The 23349-nt window shown below is 38.4% G+C and overlaps 1 protein-coding gene across 1 annotated transcript in view; it reads left to right on the forward strand.

Moving 5' to 3' along the window:
* Nucleotides 1–9532: 9532 nt before the first annotated feature.
* The window catches only part of LOC139228013 (AMP deaminase 2-like), a 183545-nt gene continuing 169728 nt past the window's right edge, over nt 9533–23349 (forward strand). The window contains exon 1 of the mRNA XM_070859164.1: nt 9533–9615. Coding sequence (XP_070715265.1) covers nt 9606–9615 — 10 coding nt within the window. The 5' untranslated portion in view covers nt 9533–9605. The remainder of the gene's footprint in view (nt 9616–23349) is intronic.

The following is a 23349-nucleotide window of genomic DNA, read 5'->3' on the forward strand; positions in this document are numbered from 1 at the left end:
ATTAACAGTCATACTCTACCTTATTTCCGAGTCATATTCTACCTTAATTACCAGTAATAGTCCACCTTAAATACCAGTAATACTCTACCTTAATTCCCTGTAACATTCCATCTGAAAAACCAGTAATATTCTACCTTAAATACCAGTAATATTATGCTTCAATTCCCAGCAACATTCTACCACAATTACCAGTAATATTCTACCTTTGTTCCCAGTAATATTCTAACTTAAATACCAGTAATATTCTACCTCAATTACCAGTAATATTCTACCTTAATTACCAGTAATATTCTACCTTAATTACCAGTAATATTCTGCCTTAATTCCCAGTAATATTCTACATTCATTACCAGTAATATTCTACCTTATTTTTCAGCAATATTCTACCTTAATTACCGGTAACATTCTACGTTAATTACCAGTAATATTCTGCCTTAATTTCCAATAATATTCTACTTTAATTCCCAGTAATATTCTACCTTAATTACCATTAATATTCCACCTAAAATACCAGTAATACTTTACCTTAATTCCCAGTAATATTCTACCTTAATTCCCAGTAATATTCTACCAAAATTCGCAGTAATATTCAACATTAATTCCCAGTAATACTCTACCTTAAATACCAGTGATACTCTACCTTAATTCCCTGTAACATTCTATCTTAAATACCAGTAATATTCTACTTCAATTCCCAGTAATATTCTACCTCAATTCCCAGTAATATTCTGTCTTCATTAACAGTCACACTCTACCTTATTTCCGAGTCATATTCTACCTTAATTACCAGTAATAGTCCACCTTAAATACCAGTAATACTCTACCTTAATTCCCTGTAACATTCTACCTGAAAAACCAGTAATATTCTACCTTAAATACCAGTAATATTATGCTTCAATTCCCAGCAACATTCTACCACAATTACCAGTAATATTCTACCTTTGTTCCCAGTAATATTCTAACTTAATTACCAGTAATATTCTACCTCAATTACCAGTAATATTCTACCTTAATTACCAGTAATATTCTGCCTTAATTCCCAGTAATATTCTACATTAATTACCAGTAATATTCTACCTTAATTACCAGTAATATTCTGCCTTAATTCCCAGTATAATTCTACATTAATTACCAGTAATATTCTACCTTATTTTTCAGCAATATTCTACCTTAATTACCGGTAACATTCTACGTTAATTACCAGTAATATTCTGCCTTAATTTCCAATAATATTCTACCTTAATTCCAAGTAATATTCTACATCAATTCCCCGTAATGTTCTACATAAATTCCCAGTAATATTCTACTTAATTACCAATAATATTCTACCTTAAATCCCAGTAATATTGTGCCTTAATTACCTGTAATATTCTACCTTAATTACCAGTAATACTCTACCTTAGTTCCCAGTAAAATTCTACCTTAATTCCCAGTAATATTCGACCTTAATTACCAGTAATACTCTGCCTTAATTATCAGTAATACTCTGCCTTAATTCCCAGTAATATTCCACCTAAATTCCCAGTAATAATTTACCTTAATTACCAGTAATATTCTGCTTTAATTACCGTAATATTCTGCATTAATTCCCAGTAGTATTCTGCCTTAATTCCCAATAATATTCCACCTTAATTCCCAGTAATATTCTACCTTAATTACCAGTAATATTCTGCCTCAATTCCCAGTAATATTCTACCTTAATTCCCAGTAATATTCCACCTAAATTCCCAGTAATACTCTGCCTCAATTCCCAGTAATATTCTGCATTAATTCCCAATAATATTCTACCTTAATTCCTGGTAATACTCTACCTTAATTCCCAGTAATATTCTACCTTAATTCCCATTAATGTTCTACCTTAATTCCCAATAATATTCTACCTTAATTCCTTGTAATATTCTAAGTTAATTCCCAGTAATAATCTGCCATAATTACCAGTCATACCCTGCCTTAATTACCAGTCATACTCTACGTTAATTCCCAGTAATATTCTACCTTAATTCCCAGTAATATTCTACCTTTATTACCAGTAATATTCTGCCTTAATTACCAGTAATATTCTACCTTAATTCCCAGTAATATTCTACCTTAGTTACCAGTAATATTCTGCCTTTATTCCCTGTGATATTCAACCTTAATTACCAGTAATATTCTACCTCCATTCCCAATAATACCCTGCCTTAATTCCCAGTAATATTCTACCTCAATTCCCAGTAATATTCTACCTTAATTACCAGTAATATTCCACCTCAATTCAGAGGAATATTCCACCATAATTCCCAGTCAGCTCTACCTTAGTTCCCAGTAATATTCTACCTTAATTCCCAGTAATATTCTGCCTTAATGCCCAGTAATACTCCACCTTAATTCCCAGTAATATTCTGCCTTAATTACCAGTAATAGTCTACCTTAATTACCAGTAATATTCTACCTTAATTCCCATTAATATTCTACTTTAATTCCCTATAATATTCTACCTTAATTCCTAGTAATGTTCTAAGTTAATTCCCAGTAATAATCTGCCTTAATTACCAGTGATACCCTGCCTTAATTACCAGTAATATTCTACCTTAATTACCAGTAATATTCTACCTCAGTTCCCAGTAATATGCTCCCTCAATTTCCAGTAATATTCTACATACATTCCCAGTAATATTGTACCTTAATAACCAGTAATATTCTACCTTAATTCCCAGTAATATTGTGCCTTAATTACCAGTAATATTCTACCTTAATTCCCAGTAATATTCTAGCTTAATTACCACTAATATTCTACATAAATTCCCAGTAACATTGTACCTTAATTACCAGTAATATTTTACCTTAATTACCAGTAATACTCTACCTTATTTCCCAGTAATATTCCACCTTAATTACCAGTAATATTTTACCTTAATTCCCAGTAATATTCTACCTTAATTACCAGTAATATTCTGCCATAATTCCCAGTAATATTCAACCTCAATTTCCAGTAATATTCTACATAAATTACAAGTAATATTGCACCTTAATTACCAATAATATTTTACCTTAATTACCAGTAATATTCTACCTTACTTCCCAGTAATATTCTACCTTAATTACCAGTAATATTCTGCTTTATTTCCCTGTAATATTCTACCTTAATTACCAGTAATACTCTGCCTTAATTACCAGTAATACGCTACCTTAATTTCCAGTAATATTCTACATACATTCCCAGTAATATTGTACCTTAATTACCAGTAATATTCTACCTTAATTCCCAGTAATATTGTGCCTTAATTACCAGTAATATTCGACCTTAATTCCCAGTAATATTCTAGCTTAATTACCAGTAATACTCTACCTTATTTCCCAGTAATATTCCACCTTAATTACCAGTAATATTCTACCTTAATTCCCAGTAATATTCTACCTTAATTACCAGTAATATTCTGCCATAATTCCCAGTAATACTCTACCTTAATTACCAATAATATCCTACTATAATTACCAGTAATATTCTACCTTAGTTCCCAGTAATATTCCACCTAAGTGCCCAGTAATTTTCTACCTTAATACCAGTAATAGTCTGCCTTAATTCCCAGTAATATTCTACCTTAATTCCCAGTAATATTCTGCCTCAATTCCCAGTAATATTCTATCTTATTTCTGACTAATATTCTACCTTAGTTCCCAGTTTTATTCTACCTGAATTCCCTGTAATACTCTACCTTAGTTCCCAGTAATATTCTACCTCAGTTACCAGTACTATTCTATTTCAATTCCCAGTAATATTCTGCCTTACTTGCCAGTAGTATTCTACCTTAATTACCAGTAATATCGTACCTTACTTCCCAGTAATATTCTACCTTAGTTCCCAGTAATATTCTCCCTTAATTCCCAGTAATATTCTACCTTAATTACCAGTAATATTCTGCCATAATTCCCAGTAATATTCTACCTCAATTTCCAGTTAATATTATACATAAATTCCCAGTAATATTGTACGTTAGTTACCAGTAATATTTTACCTTAATTACCAGTAATATCCTACCTGAATTACCAGTAATATTCTACCTCAATTACCAGGAATATTCTACCTTAGTTCCCAGTAATATTCTACCTTAATTCCCAGTAATATTCTTAACTTAATCCCAGTAATACTCTACCTTAATTCCCAGTAATATTCTACCTTAATTCCAGTAATATTCTGCCTTAATTACCAATAATATCCTACCTTAATTACCAGTAATATTCTACCTCAATTCCCAGTAATATTATACCTTAATTACCAGTAAAATTCTGCCTCAATTTCCAGTAATATTCCACTTTAATTCCCAGTCATGCTCTACCTTAGTTCCCAGTAATATTCTAGCTTAATTCCCAGCAATATTCTGCCTTAATGCCCATTAATACACTACCTTAATTCCCAGTAATATTCTGTCTTAGTTCCCAGTAATATTCTACCTCAATTCCCAATAATATTCTGCCTCAATTCCCAGTAATATTCTACCTTAATTCCCACTAATATTCTACCTTAGTTCCCAGTTGTATTCTAACTTAATTCCCAGTAATACTCTACCTTAGTTCCCATTAATATTCTACCTCAATTTCCAGTAATATTCTACCTTACTTGCCAGTAGTATTCTACCTTAATTACCAGTAATATCCTACCTTACTTCCCAGTAATATTCTACATTAGTTCCCAGTAATAGTCCAACTTAATTCCCAGTAATATTCGACCTCACTGACCAGTACTATTCTACCTCAGTTCCCAGTAATATGCTACCTCAATTTCTAGTAATATTCTACATAAATTCCCAATAATATTGTACCTTAATTACCAGTAATATTCTACCTTAATTCCCTGTAATATTGTGCCTTAATTACCAGTAATATTCTACCTTAATTCCCAGTAATATTCTACTTTAATTACCACTAATATTCTTCCTCAATTACCAGTAATATTCTACCTTAATTACCAGTAATATTCTACCTTAATTACCAGTAATATTCTGCCTTAATCACCATAATACTCTGCCTTAATTACCAGTAATACTCTGCCTTAATTCCCAGTAATATTCTGCCTTAATTACCAATAATATCCTACCTTAATTCCCAGTAATATTCTGTCTTAGTTCCCAGTAATATTCTACCTTAATTCTCAGTAATATTCTGCCTTAGTTCCCAGTAATATTCTACTTTAATTAACACTAATATTACACCTTAATTACCAATAATATCCTACCATAATTACCAGTAATATTCTACCGTAATTCCCAGTAATACTCTACCTCAATTCCCAGTAATATTCTACCTTAATTCCCACTAATATTCTACCTTAGTTCCCAGTTTTATTCTACCTTAATTCCCAGTAATAATCTACCTTAATTCCCACTAATATTCTACCTTAGTTCCCAGTTTTATTCTACCTTAATTCCCAGTAATACTCTACCTTAGTTCCCATTAATATTCTACCTCAATTTCCAGTAATATTCTACCTTACTTGCCAGTAGTATTCTACCTTAATTACCAGTAATGTCCTACCTTACTTCCCAGTAATATTCTACCTTAGTTCCCAGTAATAGTCCAACTTAATTCCCAGTAATATTCTACCTCATTGACCAGTAATATTCTATCTCAGTTCCCAGTAATATGCTACCTCAATTTCCAGTAATATTTTACATAAATTCCCAATAATATTGTACCTTAATTACCAGTAATATTCTACCTTAATTCCAAGTAATATTCTACCTTAATTCCCAGTTATAATCTGCCTTAATTACCAATAATATCCTACCATAATTACCAGTAATGTTCTACCTCAATTACCAGTAATATTCTACCTTAGTTCCCAGTAATATCCTACCTTACTTGCCAGTAGTACTCTACCTTAATTACCAGTAATATCCTACCTTACTTCCCAGTAATATTCTACCTTAGTTCCCAGTAATAGTCCAACTTAATTCCCAGTAATATTCTACCTCACTGACCAGTAATATTCTATCTCAGTTCCCGGTAATATGCTACCTCAATTTCCAGTAATATTCTACATAAATTCCCAATAATATTGTACCTTAATTACCAGTAATATTCTCCCTTAATTCCCTGTAATATTGTTCCTTAATTACCAGTAATATTCTACCTTAATTCTCAGTAATATTCTACCTTAATTACCACTCATATTCTTCCTCAATTACCAGTAATATTCTACCTTAATTACCAGTAATATTCTACCTCATTGACCAGTAATATTCTATCTCAGTTCCCAGTAATATGCTACCTCAATTTCCAGTAATATTTTACATAAATTCCCAATAATATTGTACCTTAATTACCAGTAATATTCTACCTTAATTCCCTGTAATATTGTGCCTTAATTACCAGTAATATTCTACCTTAATTCTCAGTAATATTCTACCTTAATTACCACTCATATTCTTCCTCAATTACCAGTAATATTCTACCTTAATTACCAGTAATATTCTACCTTAATTACCAGTAATATTCTGCCTTAATCACCATAATACTCTGCCTTAATTACCAGTAATACTCTACCTTAATTCCCAGTAATATTCTGCCTTAATTACCAATAATATCCTACCTTAATTCCCAGTAATATTCTGCCTTAGTTCCCAGTAATATTCTACCTTAATTCCCAGTAATATTCTGCCTTAGTTCCCAGTAATATTCTACCTTAATTCCCACTAATATTATACCTTAATTACCAATAATATCCTATCTTAATTACCAGTAATATTCTACCATAATTCCCAGTAATACTCTACCTTAATTCCCAGTAATATTCTGCCTTAATCCCAGTAATAGTCTACCTTAATTCCTAGTAATATTCTACCTTAATTCCCAGTAATAATCTGCCTTAATTTCCAGTAATACTCTACCTTAATTCCCAGTAATATTCTGCCTTAATCCCAGTAATAGTCTACCTTAATCCCAGTAATAGTCTACCTTAGTTCCCAGTAATAGTCCAACTTAATTCCCAGTAATATTCTACCTCACTGACCAGTAATATTCTACCTCACTGACCAGTAATATTCGATCTCAGTTCCCAGTAATATGCTACCTCAATTTCCAGTAATATTCTACATAAATTCCCAATAATATTGTACCTTAATTACCAGTAATATTCTACCTTAATTCCCTGTAATATTGTGCCTTAATTACCAGTAATACTCTACCTTAATTCCCAGTAATACTCTACCTTAATTCCAAGTAATATTCTACCTTAATTCCCAGTTATAATCTGCCTTAATTACCAATAATATCCTACCATAATTACCAGTAATGTTCTACCTCAATTACCAGTAATATTCTACCTTAGTTCACAGTAATATTCTACCTTACTTGCCAGTAGTACTCTACCTTAATTACCAGTAATATCCTACCTTACTTCCCAGTAATATTCTACCTTAGTTCCCAGTAATAGTCCAACTTAATTCCCAGTAATATTCTGCCTCACTGACCAGTAATATTCTATCTCGGTTCCCAGTAATATGCTACCTCAATTTCCAGTAATATTCTACATAAATTCCCAATAATATTGTACCTTAATTACCAGTAATATTCTACCTTAATTCCCTGTAATATTGTGCCTTAATTACCAGTAATATTCTACCTTAATTCTCAGTAATATTCTACCTTAATTACCACTAATATTCTTCCTCAATTACCAGTAATATTCTACCTTAATTACCAGTAATATTCTAGATTAATTACCAGTAATATTTTGCCTTAATCACCATAATACTCTGCCTTAATTACCAGTAATACTCTACCTTAATTCCCAGTAATATTCTGCCTTAATTCCCAATAATATTCTGCCTTAGTTCCCAGTAATATGCTACCTTAATTCCCAGTAATATTCTGCCTTAGTTCCCAGTAATATTCTACCTTAATTCCCACTAATATTATACCTTAATTACCAATATTCTACCTTAATTACCAGTAATATTCTACCATAATTCCCAGTAATACTCTACCTTAATTCCCAGTAATATTCTGCCTTAATCTCAGTAATAGTCTACCTTAATAGTAATATTCTACCTTAATTCCCAGTAATAATCTGCCTTAATTTCCAGTAATACTCTACCTTAATTACCAGTAATATTCTGCCTTAGTTCCCAGTAATATTCTACCTTAATTCCCAGTAATATTCTACCTTAATTCCCACTAATATTATACCTTAATTACCAATAATATCCTACCTTAATTACCAGTAATATTCTACCGTAATTTCCAGTAATACTCTATCTTAATTCCCAGTAATATTCTGCCTTAATCTCAGTAATAGTCTACCTTAATTACTAGTAATATTCTACCTTAATTCCCAGTAATAATCTGCCTTAATTTCCAGTAATACTCTACCTTAATTACCAGTAATATTCTGCCTTAGTTCCCAGTAATATTCTATCTTAATTCCCAGTAATATTATACCTTAATTACAAATAATATCCTACCTTAATTACCAGTAATACTCTACCTTAATTCCCAGTAATACTCTACCTTAATTCCAAGTAATATTCTACCTTAATTCCCAGTTATAATCTGCCTTAATTACCAATAATATCCTACCATAATTATCAGTAATATTCTACCTCAATTACCAGTAATATTCTACCTTAGTTCCCAGTAATATTCTACCTTAGTTCCCAGTAATTTTCTACCTTAATCCCAGTAATAGTCCGCCTTAATTCCCAGTAATATTCTACCATAATTCCCAGTAATATTCTGCCTCAATTCCCAGTAATATTCTACCTTAATTCCCAGTAATATTGTGCCTTAATTCCCAGGAATATTCCACCATAATTCCCAGTCATGCTCTACCTTAGTTCCCAGTAATATTCTGGCATAATTTCCAGCAATATTCTACCTTAATTTCCAGTAATATCCTACCTTAATTACCAATAATATTCTACCTCAATTACCAGTAATATTTTACCTTAGTTCCCAGTAATATTGTACCTTAATTCCCAGTAATATTCTACCTTAATTCCCAGTAATATTCTGCCTTAATCTCAGTAATAGTCTACCTTAATTCCTAGTAATATTCTACCTTAATTCCCAGTAATAATCTGCCTTAATTTCCAGTAATACTCTACCTTAACTCCCAGTAATATTCTACCTCAATTCCCAATAATATTCTACCTTAGTTCCCAGTAATATTCTGCTATGGTTCATTACAGACTATGTTGTTTCCGATCCGGATCTGCCGTTACAATGATGTTCTTTGAGGTGGTCGATTGTCTGGGGGCGGCGGGAAGGAGGTTTATTTTTTTTGACGCGTTTTGATAATTTACTTCTTGGCATGTTAGCAGCGTTTTTTTTTAAAAAAGAATGCGGAACCGAGAGAGTTGGAGGAGCAACGTGCGCAAAGCTGGGTGCAGTTCCCGAGGAAAGTCTGATTGCGTCAGTCTCTGACTGACCACGTGATTGTTCATCTCGAGTTTTGATCTTTTTGCAAAGTCCCAGAATTTTCTACATTCAATGCAAAGTCCGAGCATTTAGTGTTTTTATTTTGTTTTGGAGGGTGTGAAATAATCGAGGTTAACTTCCTGGAGTTAGCTTTTTGTGTGTCAACTTTAAAAAAAAAAATCTGACTGCAGTTTGGAGAAGTTCCCACTATGTCGAGAGGTGAGTGAAACTGCTCAACCCCAGGGAAAACTTGGGGTCCCAGCGCCTTGTGTTCCTCGTCCGCTCGGTGGTGGTTGGCTGCAGATTTACATTGACTGCTTTGCTGAGGTGCGCCTCCGCCCTCAAACAGTTGATAAAAGGAACATTGTCGCTTTACTGGGGTGCGGCATGTAACATACCGTGTTTTAATACTTTTTAAAAATGAAATATTTGCAGAAGGATTTCCCAAGTTCGCAGACTCATTTAATTTAGTTTCCACATATTTGAACGGTCTTGGATCACAATTGGCACCGCACAAATATCCTTAAACCAACATTAACCAGGCTTTGTCCTCTGCACTAAAGTTGTTTATTTAAAATTGATCTTCTGCTGAAATGAGCTTTCAACCACATATCCGCAACATAACTAAGACTGCCTAGTTCCACCTCCGGAACATTGCCTGTCTCTGCCCTTGCCTCAGTTCATCCGCTGCTGAAGCCCTCATCCATGCTTTTGTTACCTCTAGACTTGACTACTTCAAAGCACTCCTGGCTGGCCTCCCACATTCTACCCTACGTAAACTAGAAGTGAGCCAAAACTTGGTGCAAGTTAGGACACGGGATTCCAAGTCCCGTTCACCCATCACCCCTGTTCTCGCTGACCTACATTGGTTTCCAGTTAAGCAACGCCTCAATTTCAAAATTCTCATCCTTATTTTCAAATCCCTCCATGGCCTTGCCCCTCCATATGTCTGTAGTCTCCTCCAGCCCCTGCCCCCTGCCCCCTGCCCCCTGCGAGATATCTGCGCTCCTCTAATTCTGCCCTCTTGAGCAGCCCTGATTATAATCGCTCAAACATTGGTGGCTGTGCCTTCTGTTACCGAGGACCCAAGCTCTGGGACTCCCTGCCTAAACCTCTCCGCCCCTCTACTTCTCTTTTCTCCTTCAAGACGCTCCTTAAAACCTACCCCTCTGATCAAGCTTTTAGTCACCTGTGCTAATTTCTACTTATGTGGCTCGGTGTCAAATTTTTATCTGTGATACTCCTGTTAAGTGCCTTGGGAAGTTTCATTACGTTAAAGGTACTATATAAATACAAGTTGTTGTTGTTAGCACTGACCCATAATTGCATGGGTGTCAGTCATGTTTGGGGCCAATCCAAGGGGCCATTCTTCCTGTAGTAGGCTAGATAGTGAGTATGAGCAGACTGATTTTGAGAGGGGTGTGTGAGTCATTATATTCAAACCTTATCTTCTCCTCACACGTGCATGCACACACACACACACACACACGCACACAGCAAGAGTCACTGGTGAATTCCCCCCCTCCCGGTCATTTCGTAGCTCAGGGCCAATTCAGACGAAATTGAGGTAATGTTGGCTAACCTAGTACAGAGAGGATTAAACCTAGTCTTTATGGCTCAGCCGTAGCAGTCCATTCACTCACCGAGCCTTCGGCAGAGATTTTAAAAGAAAGGTTTGCATTTAAATAGCGCCTTTTATTGACCACTGGATGACCCAAAGCGCTTGACAGCCAATGATTTATTTTTGGAGTGTAGTCACTGTTGTAATGTAGGAATTACGGCAGCCAATTTGCGCACAGCAAGCTCCCACAAACAGCAATGTGATAATGACCAGATAACCTGTTTTTGGTATGTTGATTGAGGGATCAATATTGGCCAGGACACCAGGGAGAACTCCCCTGCTCTCCTTCAAAATGGGATCTTTTCCATCCACCTGAGAGGGCAGACGCGGCCTCGGTTTAATGTCTCATCTGAAAGACGGCACCTCCGACAGTGCAGCCCATCTCAGCACTGTACTGGGAGTGTCAGCCTAGATTTATATGTTCAAGTCTCCAGAGTGGGACTTGAACCCATAACCTTCTGACTCAGAGGCGAGAGTGCTACCCATTGAGCCACAGCTGATACACAAGTAACAGCAATTGGACGGTTTAAAATATTTCATTCGAGAATTTGGTTGGGTTCATTTAGCCAATGGTACCACATTCCTGCTGGGTCATTTCCTAGCAAACTGAAAAATGTTATTTAAATAGCTTGGGATTCTTATATCTACTGATATTGATGTAGTAGAGTTATTTGTGTACCACATAGATGGAACTATAAAATATAGGGTGGAAATTGTTCACATTCTAGTCAAATTTTATCAATAACATAAAAGTGCTCTGTACTCTGGCCACTAGATGGAGGCACTGTGCTAATTTAAGAAAAGTATATTTTTATATTAAATTACAATAACTGTTACCTATGCATGTAAGATGCAAATAATGCATGCAGGGTTGCTGATGGTGTCTGGAAAATGCGACATTCATAAAGATGGACTTGTTGCTCTTCTGACTTATTTGGATGCAACAAATGCCCATTTGTTTGGAATCTGTGCTCGGGAAGCAGCAGAGCAGGGCGTTGATGGGGGAGAAGTAAAAATATAAAATATCTAGAATTATTCAATAAATCAGTTCATTTTTTAAAAAGGAAAAGTGCAATATTGAAGGGTATGGGGAGCGAGCAAGAGCATTGGATTGGACTAGGTGTCTCTTCTAGAGAAGAAATTCAACTAGGGTTGCTCATAAAATGACAAGACAATTACGCCTGAGGAAAGCTATATGGCCCTTCTTGGCTCCTCCAACCAGAAAGGCCTTGAATTTTCACTCAATGCTTCTCAAATGATTCCAGGGCTTTTACCTCCATTAATTTATTTGGTGCAGCCTTGCTGGGCCGAATAGTCTCTTTGTGCTGAGCCATTCCGATTTTAAAATGCAGTTGGTTCTACTAATTTCATTATCCTTGGCCCTACAAACAGGCTGTTGTCTTGTTCTGCTAGGAATGATGCTGTATGCATCTTTAATTTGGCGAAGCAAGACCCACCCCCCTGGTTTCCTCTGTTTTAAATCTAATTGGGTCTACCCAGGGCATATTACATTAATTCATGGGATGTGGGTGGTGCTGGCCTGGTCAGCATTTATTGACCATTCTTAATTGCCCTTGAGTAGCTTTCCAATGGCACATTATGGGAATTCCCTACAATTGCTTGACCATTTAAGAGTCAACCATATCGCTGTGGGTCTGGAGTCACATGTAAGGATGGCAGAGTTCATTCCCTGAAGGACGTTAGTGAACCAGATGGGTTTGTACAACAATCCGGTAATTTCATGGTCACAATTACTGATAGCTTTTTATTCCAGATTTATTTGAATAACTGAATATAAATTCCCCAGCTGCCGTGGTGGGATTTGAACTCACATCTCCGGATTATCAGCCCAGGCCTCTGGGTTACTAGTCCAGTAACATTACCACTATACTATCGTTTCTGCATAATTATGCAAGAATCAGCGTACATCGCGTAACAGTTACATAATACAAACTTGAACCTATGACTAATAATAATTTCATTTAGTCCATGTTAGTTAGTAGGGAGACTCTGAGATGGAGAATTTCCAGGATTCTCACAGCAATCAAGTTCTCGAGCAGGTCTGTATAAGCCTTCCTATGGCTGATTGTACAATGCATGCTTGCATAAGGTATATAAGAACATAAGAAATAGGAGCAGGAGTAGACCATTTGGCCCCTCGAGCCTGCTCCGTCATTCAGTAAGATCATGGCTGATCTCTCATGGACTCAGCTCCACTTCCCTGCCCACTCCCCATAACCCTTCACTCCTTTATCACTCAAAAGTCTGTCTATCTCCACCTTTAAATATATTCAATAACCCAGCCTCCACAGCAATCTGAGACTGAGAATTCCACAGATTCACATATAGGCCAGACCAGAGAGAAGAAATTCCTTCTCATCTCAGTTCTAAATGGGCAACCCCTTATTCTTAAACTATGCCCCCTAGTTCTAGATTCCTCCATGAGTGGAAATATCCTCTCTGTATCCATCTTGTCGAGCCCCCTTAGTATCTTACATGTTTCAACAATAAGATCACCTCTCATTCTTCTTAACTCCAATGAATATAGGCCCAACCCTGCTCAACCTTTCTTCATAAAGTCAACCCCTTCATCTCAGGAATCAACCTCGTGAACCTTCTCTGAACTGCCTCCAGTGCAAGTATATCCCTTCTTAAATAAGGGAACTAAAACTGTACTCAGTATTCTAGGTGTGGTCTCACCAATACCCTGTACAGTTGTAGCAGGACTTCCCTTATTTTATACTCCATCCCCCTTGCAATAAAGGCCAACATTCCATTTGCCTTCCTGATTACTTGCTGTACCTGCATATTAACTTTGTGTTCCATGCACAAGGACCCTCTGTACTGCAGCATTTTGTAATCTCTCCATTTAAAAAATGATTTGCTTTTTTATTTTTCCTGCCAAAGTGGATAACCTCACACTTTCCCACATTATACTCCATCTGCCAAATGTTTGCCCACTCACTTGGCCTGCCTATATGCCTTTGCAGATTCTTTGTGTCCTCCTCACAACTTGCTTTCCCACCTGTCTTTGTATCATCAACAAACTTGGCTACATTACACTCGGTCCCTTCATCCAAGTCATTTAATATAGATTATAAATAATTGAGGCCCCAGCACTCATCCCTGTGGCACACTACTAGTTATCGTTTGCCAACCGGAAAATGACCCATTTATCCCAACTCTCTCTTTTCTGTTAGTTAGCCAATCCTCTATCCATGCTAATATATTACCTCGAACCCCGTGATCTTTTATCTTGTGCAGTAACCTTTTATGTGGCACCTTATCGAATGCCTTCTGGAAATCCAAATACACCACATCCACTGGTTCCCCATTATCCACCCTACTCGTTACATCCTCAAAGAACTTGAGCAAATTTGTCAAACATGATTTCCCTTTCATAAAACCATGCTGACTCTGCATGATTGTATTATGCTTTTCCAAATGTCCCGCTATTGCTTCTTTAATAATGAACTCCAGCATTTTCCCACCGACAAATTTTAGGCTAACTGGTCCATAGTTTCCTGCTTTCCGTCTGCCTCCTCTTTTAAATAGGGGGCATTACATTTGCAGTTTTCCAATCTGCTGGGACCTCTCCAGAATCCAGGGAATTTTGATAGATTGCAACCAAAACATCCATTCTCTCTGCAGCCACTTATTTTAAGACCCTAGGATACAGGCCATCAGTTCCAAGGGACTTGTCCACTTTTAGTCCCATTATTTTACCAAGTATTTTTTCTTTAGTGATTGTTTTAAGTTCCCCCCCCCCCTCCCTATAGCCCCTTGATTATCTATTATTGGAATGTTTTTAGTGTCTTCTACCATGTCAGGAAATAGTGAGTGATGTGTAATGTGTAAATATCTTAACATCTTATGAACCAATTAGAGTCCATTTTCCACTTCCAACCAACACCACCAAAAGACTGGCCATACATGCTAAGTACAGTTTTCTCCTTTTTACTCTTGAAGGTGCCAAGTGCAGTTCCACAGAATGAACACCAGGCCTCCATGATTAATGGAAAAATAAATAAATAAATCAGTATCTGGTGCGGGGCACATAGCTCCCAGAATAATGCAGTGTTTTGTTTATGTGTTATGGCTTATCTTTGACCTCCGCTCCACTTTCCCGAACTATCTCCATATGCCTTGATTCCCTGAGAGCCCATCTATTGATCACATCCTTAAATACACCCAATGACTAAGGGTTCAACAGCCCTCTGGGGTAGAGAATTCCAAAGATTTACAAACTGAGTGAAGAACTTCCTCCTCATCTCGGTCTTAAATGGCCCACCACTTATCCTGAGACTATGCCCCCCTCGTTGTAGACTCTCCAGCCCGGGTGAAACAATCTCTCAGCAGCTACCCTGCGATTCCCCTCAGTAGCATGGATCACCTTTCATTCTTCTAAACTTGAGAATATTGACCCAGTCTACTCAATCTCTCCTCATAGGACAACCCTCACATCCCAGGAATCGATCATACTCAAATCTCACCACGGTAGTTTGAAAATTTGAATTGTTCACGATAAAAAATAATTTAGATATAAAAGGCTGGTCTCTAAGAGTGACCATGAAATAGGGTCAGCCTCCATGTGTATGCTTTAGCTCCTTAATTGAAAAGACTGTTGCTACAGTCCCCAATTGCTTAACTGAGTCAAAGCTTAATGTTGGCAAAACTGAAGTGCCCCCTTTGGTTCCCACCACGCCTACGAATCTCTAGCCATGACTCCATCTGTTATGTATGCACGCCAATGATGTAATGTACTGTAACACTAGACCTGAATGTACCTTCACCCTGTATATACCTTACCTGTACACCAGAGGGTGCTGCTGCTGGAGACCTGTACATTGCAGGTAACCCAGTATAAAAGGAAGCTCACCTCTTGGTGTCCTCACTCTAGGAGCTGCAATAAAGGACTACAGTCTGTACAGTTCACGTGTCATATCCCTGCCTCGTGGAGTCATTAACAGAGTGCCTACATACTCAATACCATCCACCTGCTCACCTGTCACCTCATACTAACGTGGGAGGTATGGAATCTTGGTGTGCTGCATGTCATCTCCACCCACAAGTGATGGGGGTGTAATGAATCAAGATTTATATTTTTAAAAAAACCATTCATTTGAATCAGAAAATCTGAAACCTCAAGCACAGCACCCTGTAATTAGAATGTGCTCCAATGATGTTGAACAATTTGAACAATACCATTTTTTCTCCAACTCATATCTATATAATTATCCCAGTGGTGCAAACTATTTTAATCTGTTCCTAATCTCTGAAATGGTGGTGGCCGGTTGAACATGTACACGTGCGATTTAAAACAATTTTCACCAGTGATTTTTTTTTCCCCCAGAAAAATTGCTGAAAAATACTTGGAAGGTGCTTCAGAATCTGAAAAAGGACCATATCAATGTTTCAAATGCACATCCTAAATCGGAACTCAACGATTCAGATGCTAACAGACCATTCTGTTATTTTGGTTATCCAGCATTTACAGCTATTTTTTTTCTTGAATCTTTAAAAAAAAAAGCTATTCCTGAAATCATGTTTCTGCCAATCCACAAGTTAATGTTAATGCACATGGCACCAATTCTTTGTCTCATCCTGCCAATTTTTAATATTTTAGATGTGTCAATGTCTTTGTGCATTTTGGCCAGGACACTATCAACTTGGCTTGCCATCCCCACTCACACAGGTTTACTTTCTTCAGTCTACACGCACACTGATTAGTTTGATCAGAAACGTGTTACTTTCTTTCATTACGAACAATGGAACGGCAAAAACCCTCTGGTCCATCGAGCCTGTCCCATCCATGTGTATACCTTGTATATCACAACATATACACTCCACCTGAAACCATGTGATCTCCTGGGAGAGTTGAGAAACCACATTTTAAAAAAAAATAAATAAATAAAATAAAATACCCAGGTCAATTTGGGGAAAATAAATCTGGGAAATTCCTCTCCGACCCATCTAGGCGACCGAAACTAGTCCAGGCGATCACTCTGGCCCTGAACTCCCTGCAGTACCTACCTTCTGTACGAGGTGATCGCTGCAGCCAGAAACACGTCCAGATCTCGTCTGAAGGAATTCAGTGAATCAGCATCCACCGCATGAGACGGCAGCCTGAGCTCCAGTACACTCTGGGAAAAGAACCACCTCCTGACATCTAACCTAGATCTGGCCTTGTACAACTTAAACGTGTGATCCCTGGACCTCCCTAACCTATTTAATTGAAACAAACTATCAACTGGAACACAATCTCTTCCCTTCATTATCTTTTAAACCTCAATCAGATCACCACTAAGTCTACGCTTCTCTAAAGTGTAGAGTTCCAACTCTTTTAGCCTATCTTGATAACTAAGATATCAAACTGGGAATTTGTCTAGTGGCCCTCCTCTGCACCCTTTCCAAAGCCACAATATCATCCACCATGTGAGGAGATCAAACTGGACGCAGTTTTCCAAGTGAGGTCTGACTAAGGTCTTGTAAAAAGACAAAACAGTACGCCTCGTCTTGTACTCAATTGTCCTAGGGATACACCCCGACACCCTGTTTGCTCTAGCTATCGCTTCACAGCATTACTCGTGTGCCTTTAACGATATCTGCACTCGAATGCCCAAATCGCTTTCTTTCTCCACAAAAAGTCATGTGACTTTAAAACAGAATAATCTCTTTAAAGTTTTTAAATGTGTCAGGTGCACACAGTAAACCTTGTAACATTAAAACAAAAAAATACTGCTGGATGCTGGAAATCTGAAATAAAAACAGAAAATGCTGATAACTCTCAGTAGGTCAGGCAGCATCTCTGGGGAGAAAAACAGAGTTAACGTTTCGTGTTGATGTGATGGAAGGGCATCGACCTGAAATGTTAACCCTGTTTGTCTCTGGCTAACTGATCTCGAGTGATGTAGCAGTGCTGGTGCATCAGTTGGTCTCTGTGTCATTGGGCAAGGGAGGGTCAACAACAGACAAGTTTCTTATTCTTGATCGTTATCCAGTGAGCCCTTCTGGAAAGTACACACTGACATTGAGTGAAGATGTGAGCCTTGACTATGTTGTCCCCACTGTTGAGTAGCCTGTTGACTCTTACAATTGAGGCTCCTGGATGAACAAAAGCCATTTTCGTTGAGGTACAAGACATCCCTGCACATGTGAAATTGTACCCCAGGATGAATCAGCATCTACAGAGAGGAAGGGGAGATTGCAAAGGAGTTTTATAGTCATTAAAATAAATTGTATGTCAACAGTTGCCTATGAAAGCAGGTCATATATCCTGCAACTCAAATCTTCCTTTCAGAAGCTGCCTCTGATTTTGTTGGCTAAGAATGCAGAAGCTATATTTAAATGGGTTGCAAGATGGGTCACGACTTACCTCAATGTCTATATTTGTCTTTCTAAACTCCTATACTGGTATGAGTCTCCTGCCTTTTCTCGACAGTGATCTGGTACTCTAAGCTAACATTGATTCGGGGCCTCAAATTGTATGCTTTATTTTTTGCATTCTCTACTGCTCTAGTTTGTGAACCTCACCTACAAATGACTGGACACTCTCCAAAAATGAAAGCTCACCAGTGACTGAACTGAAACGAATACTTTTAAAAGTGTATTTGAGGTTTTAATCAATAAATAAGTAATGATTAAAATTTCATTTACTTTACAAGGTTCCCTCCTGGAGGGAAGAGTATGTCAAAGGCAAAATGAGGTAACCCAATGCCATTGAAAGACCCTCTTTAGAAGTTTTTTTCTGGTATGCCTGACTATGTAATGCAGGACAGAAGGAGTGCTGCATTGTTCAAGGTGACAGTTTTTGGATGAAAAACCAAGGCCCCCTCGGGTGGATATTCAAAGAATAGCAGGGGAGTTCTCTTCAGTGTCCTGGCCAATATTTATCCCTCATCCAATACCTAAAACAGATTATCTAGTTATTTATTTCATTCTTATTTGTGCGATCTTGCTGTGCACAAAGTGGCTGTGCCAATATTACACCAGTAACTGCACTTCATTGGCTGTGAAGCACTTTGGGATGTCCTGGGGCTGTGAACTGATCTATATAAATGCACTGCTCGCTTTCTCTTTTTTATGTGGGTACCAGCACTTTAGATTTAAAAATCATGAGGGGTCTAGACAGATTGTGAGAAACTGTTCCCATTGGTGGAAGGGTCGAGAACCAGAGGACACAGATTTAAGGTGATTGGCAAAAAAACCAAAGGCGACATGAGGGAAAAACTTTTTTACGCAGCGAGTAGATAGGATCTGGAATGCACGGCCTGAAAGAGTGGTGGAGGCAGACTCAATCGTTGCTTTCAAAAGGGAATTGGATACATATCTGAAGGGAAGAAAAATTGCAGAGCTATGGGGAAAGGACAGGGGAGTGGGACTAGCTGAGGTGCTCTTGCAGAGAGCTGGCACGGACTTGTCAGGCCGAATGGCTTCCTTCTGTGGTGTAACCATTCTATGATTCAGCCATGGGCGGGCTGACCTCTCATCCTGCCTGTAAATTCCAGCCACTCGTGAAAGATGCCAGTCAGAGTGGTAATCATCATCATAGGCAGTCCCTCGGAATCGAGGAAGACTTGCTTCCACTCCCAAAGTGAGTTCTCTGATGGCTGAACAGTCCAATACGACAGGCACAGAACCTGTTACAGGTGGAACAGACATTCGTCTAGGGAAGGGGTCAGTGGGGCTGGTTTGCCGCGCGTTCCTTCCGCTGCCTGCGCTTTACCTCTTCACACACTTTGCGTTGAGACTCGAAGTGCATTCGGGAGGGCATTGAGTTCTTTCTCCACCTCGGGCGGTCTTCGGCCAGGGTCTCCCAGGTGTCAGTGGTGATGTCGCACTTTACCAGGGAGGCTTTGAGGGTGTCCTTGTAACGTTTCCACTGCCTACCTTTGGCTCAATTACCATGAAGGAGCTTCGCATAAAGCATTTGCTTCGGGAGTCTCGTATCTGGCATATGAACTATGTGGCCTGCCCAGCGAAGCTGATCGAGTGTGGTCAGTGCTTCAATACTGGGGATGTTAGCCTGGCCGAGGCCACTGATGTTGGTGCGCCTGTCCTCCCAGGGGATTTGCAGGATCTTGCGGAGACATCGTTGGTGATATATCTCCAGTGGCAATGTTGCAAGCGTGGCTTTCTACCAACCGTGCAGGTATGGTTGCTTTAATGTTGCATTTTCAACTTTGGAGCAATTGCACACGGAATGAACTGCAGAACTGCTTTCAGTGGAAGTGGCCTGGAATATAAATAAGGGTGTGTCTATTAATAACTGGAAACATTAGTGAGCATTGACCTGAGAAACATTCACTGCTCCTCATGGGATTAACAAAGGAAGATTAATGCTCCCTATTTTGCAATAGGCAGGCAGTAATTTTGTAGTTACTGAATTCCATTCAATTAACATGGTGAGTGGATTGAGAAATTGCAGTGTTTTCATTGTCTGTGAGTTAACTGCAAGTGAGTTCCACTTAATTCAGTTGCTAACATTAGAAATTGATAATATAGAGTGCACTGCTCCGAGTCGCTGCTGGGCTGTCAGCACTGGGGAAATGTTAGGAGCAAATTGTTGATCACTTTGAATGAGACAGATTGCAGATTCATGTAAACAAGTGGAGATGTGTTTATTTTTAAGAGTGACCTGATTTCATAATAGGTTACACGTTTGAACCACAATATGTGACTTTTGCAGGGGCAAGTAGCTGTCATTTCTAGATAAACAAACTCTTTACAGCACTTTGGGGCATGGAATTTACAACCAGCTAGTGACTAATAATCCAATTCATTGGCAGCCATTTGGATTCCTATTGAGTCCAGCAATACTTCATCAATGTTAATCTTTTTAGGCAGTGCCCCCGGAGTCGAGGATGACTTGCATCCACACTAAATGAGTTCTAAGTTGACTGATGAGACCGATGCGGGCCAGGGTGGAAGATGACAGTGCGTGAATTATTTTAACGTGTGGTGGGCCGTTGCACACCAGCCACCACACGGACTTGACAGAGCAAGGTTTTGGTCCAATGGCTAGGGGATCCAAGACGACTGGAGACCAGGCTCTGCCGCATAGGCCTCACACACACACACACACACACACACATTCCTACTGACCCCCTCCGCCCCTCCCTCAGGTCCCCGCTCCCTGGTTTTCAGAGATCACCGTGTAGGTGAGCGCATTAATCTTGGAACAGCTTGCATATTTGATCATATAATGCATGACAAATGGTGTTATCAGTCTCTAAGAAATTCCGGGGAAGTGCAAAGTAATAAAATGATGTGTGCGTGATGCTAGATATAGGAATTATTTTATTTGGCTAACATATTTGGAAAACATTGCTTATAATTGTGTAGAAGTTGAACTTCACCTGACATGCACAACATTTGCGATTGAATCCATTTTGGCTATGTGTATTTTATGGGGTGTTATTACTAAAGTCTTGTCAACTACTAGGTAACAACACACGGGCATGAAGTGAACATTATTGCTGCAGTCATTACAGATTTGTGCTGCTTTCTAGAGAAATACAGTACGTGGGGGGCAGGGGGAGGGGGGAAGCGTGAGAGAATGATAGCTCATTCAGTTTGCAGAACTGGCAAAAAAATGAAGAAAGGAAAATTTAATTTTTAAGAAAATGTTGTCGCTTTCAGTTGAAGCAAAAAAGCTCATTTATTTCTTTGCACAATGAGTCACAGCAAGATTGGGATAATTGTTCAGATTGGCTCAATCTATTGCCATAGCAACTATGTCAACATAGAAAATAGGTGCAGGAGTAGGCCATTCAGTCCTTCGAGCCTGCACCACCATTCAATATGATCATGGCTGATCATGCAACTTCAGTACCTCATTCCTGCTTTCTCTCCATAATCCTTGATCCCTTTAACAGTGAGGGCCACATCTAACTCCTTTTTGAATATATCCAACGAACTGGCCCCAACAACTTTCTGTGTTAGAGAATTCCACAGGTTCACAATTCTCTGAGTGAAGAAGTTTCTCCTCATCTCGGTCCTAAATGGCTTACCCCTTATCCTTAGATTGTGACCCCTGGTTCTGGACTTCCCCAACATTGGGAACATTCTTCCTGCATCTAACCTGTCCAGTCCCGTCAGAATTTTATATGTTTCTATGAGATCCCCTCTCATCCTTCTAAATTCCAGTGAATATAAGCCTAGTTGATCCAGTCTTTCTTCATATGTCAGTCCTGTCATCCCGGGAATCAGTCTGGTGAACCTTTGCTGCACTCCCTCAATGTAATGTTCCAGGTTTACCACAAAGAGGGAAAAAGAATAAGAGTCTGAAGAGCTTTTATTCTCTGTGTGTAATAGACATTTTAAAGTTTTGAACTATAGTCTTTGTACAAGTTGTTTTATCTATCTCTGCCTCCTCCACTTCATTCACTAGGCTGGTTTCAGAACCTTGGCAAAGTTGCACAAGAATGGTCCAAAAAGGAAAAGAATTGTATTATCGCACCCTATCCTGTCTGAAAAAGATCTTGAAGCACTTCACATACAACAAAATATTTTTTTAAGCGAAATGCCTGTGCTTGTATCGGTAAATATGGCAGCTATTTTGCCACCCAGTAAGATACCGATAATTATAAGCTAACTGGTTTTGGATGGTGCTGGTTGTCGTAGGAATATTGGCCAGAACTCCATAATTTTTCTAATACTCCACCTGTAGATGGAGCCTTGGTTTAATATCTCCTCCAAAGAATGGCACCTCTGTAAACACATCACTCCCTCAGTACTGCAATGGAGTTGCAGTCTTAAGTTATGTTGTCAAGTCCTGGAATGGGGTTTGCAGCTCCAACCTTCCAATTTGGAGGTAATGGCTGAGCCAAGCGGACATTCAAAAAAAAATGGAAGTACCCTCACTCCTTCTGCTCAAAATCTTCTTGGGCAGTCCCTCGGAGTCCAGGATGACTTGCTTCCGCACTAATATGAGTTCTAAGGTGGCTGATGAGTCCAGTGTGGGTCCTACAGTCTTTGTCACAGGTGGGGCAGAGGGTGGTTGAAGGGGACGGGTGGGTGGGGTGCTTGGGTTGTCATACGCTCCTTCTGTTGTTTGCACTTGGCTTTCGCGTGCTCCTAGCGAAGAGACTTGAGGTGTTCGGTGCTTTCCCAGATGCTTCTCTACTTTGAGCGGTTTTGGGCCAGGGATTCCCTGGCATTTTTAAATGTCCCAATGTATCCCTTCATTCTTTTTGTGGTCTAGTTTTCTCAATTTAATTTATCAAAACTGCCTATAATTTTGAACACTGTTGGAAGTTATGTTCTCTCAATCTTCTGTGTTCTAATGGAATGGCTCCAAATAATGGGATTTTATAGCATAGTAGGAGCCC

This window comes from Pristiophorus japonicus, chromosome 17 (genome assembly GCF_044704955.1).
Source record: "Pristiophorus japonicus isolate sPriJap1 chromosome 17, sPriJap1.hap1, whole genome shotgun sequence".
Taxonomy (NCBI): domain Eukaryota; kingdom Metazoa; phylum Chordata; class Chondrichthyes; family Pristiophoridae; genus Pristiophorus; species Pristiophorus japonicus.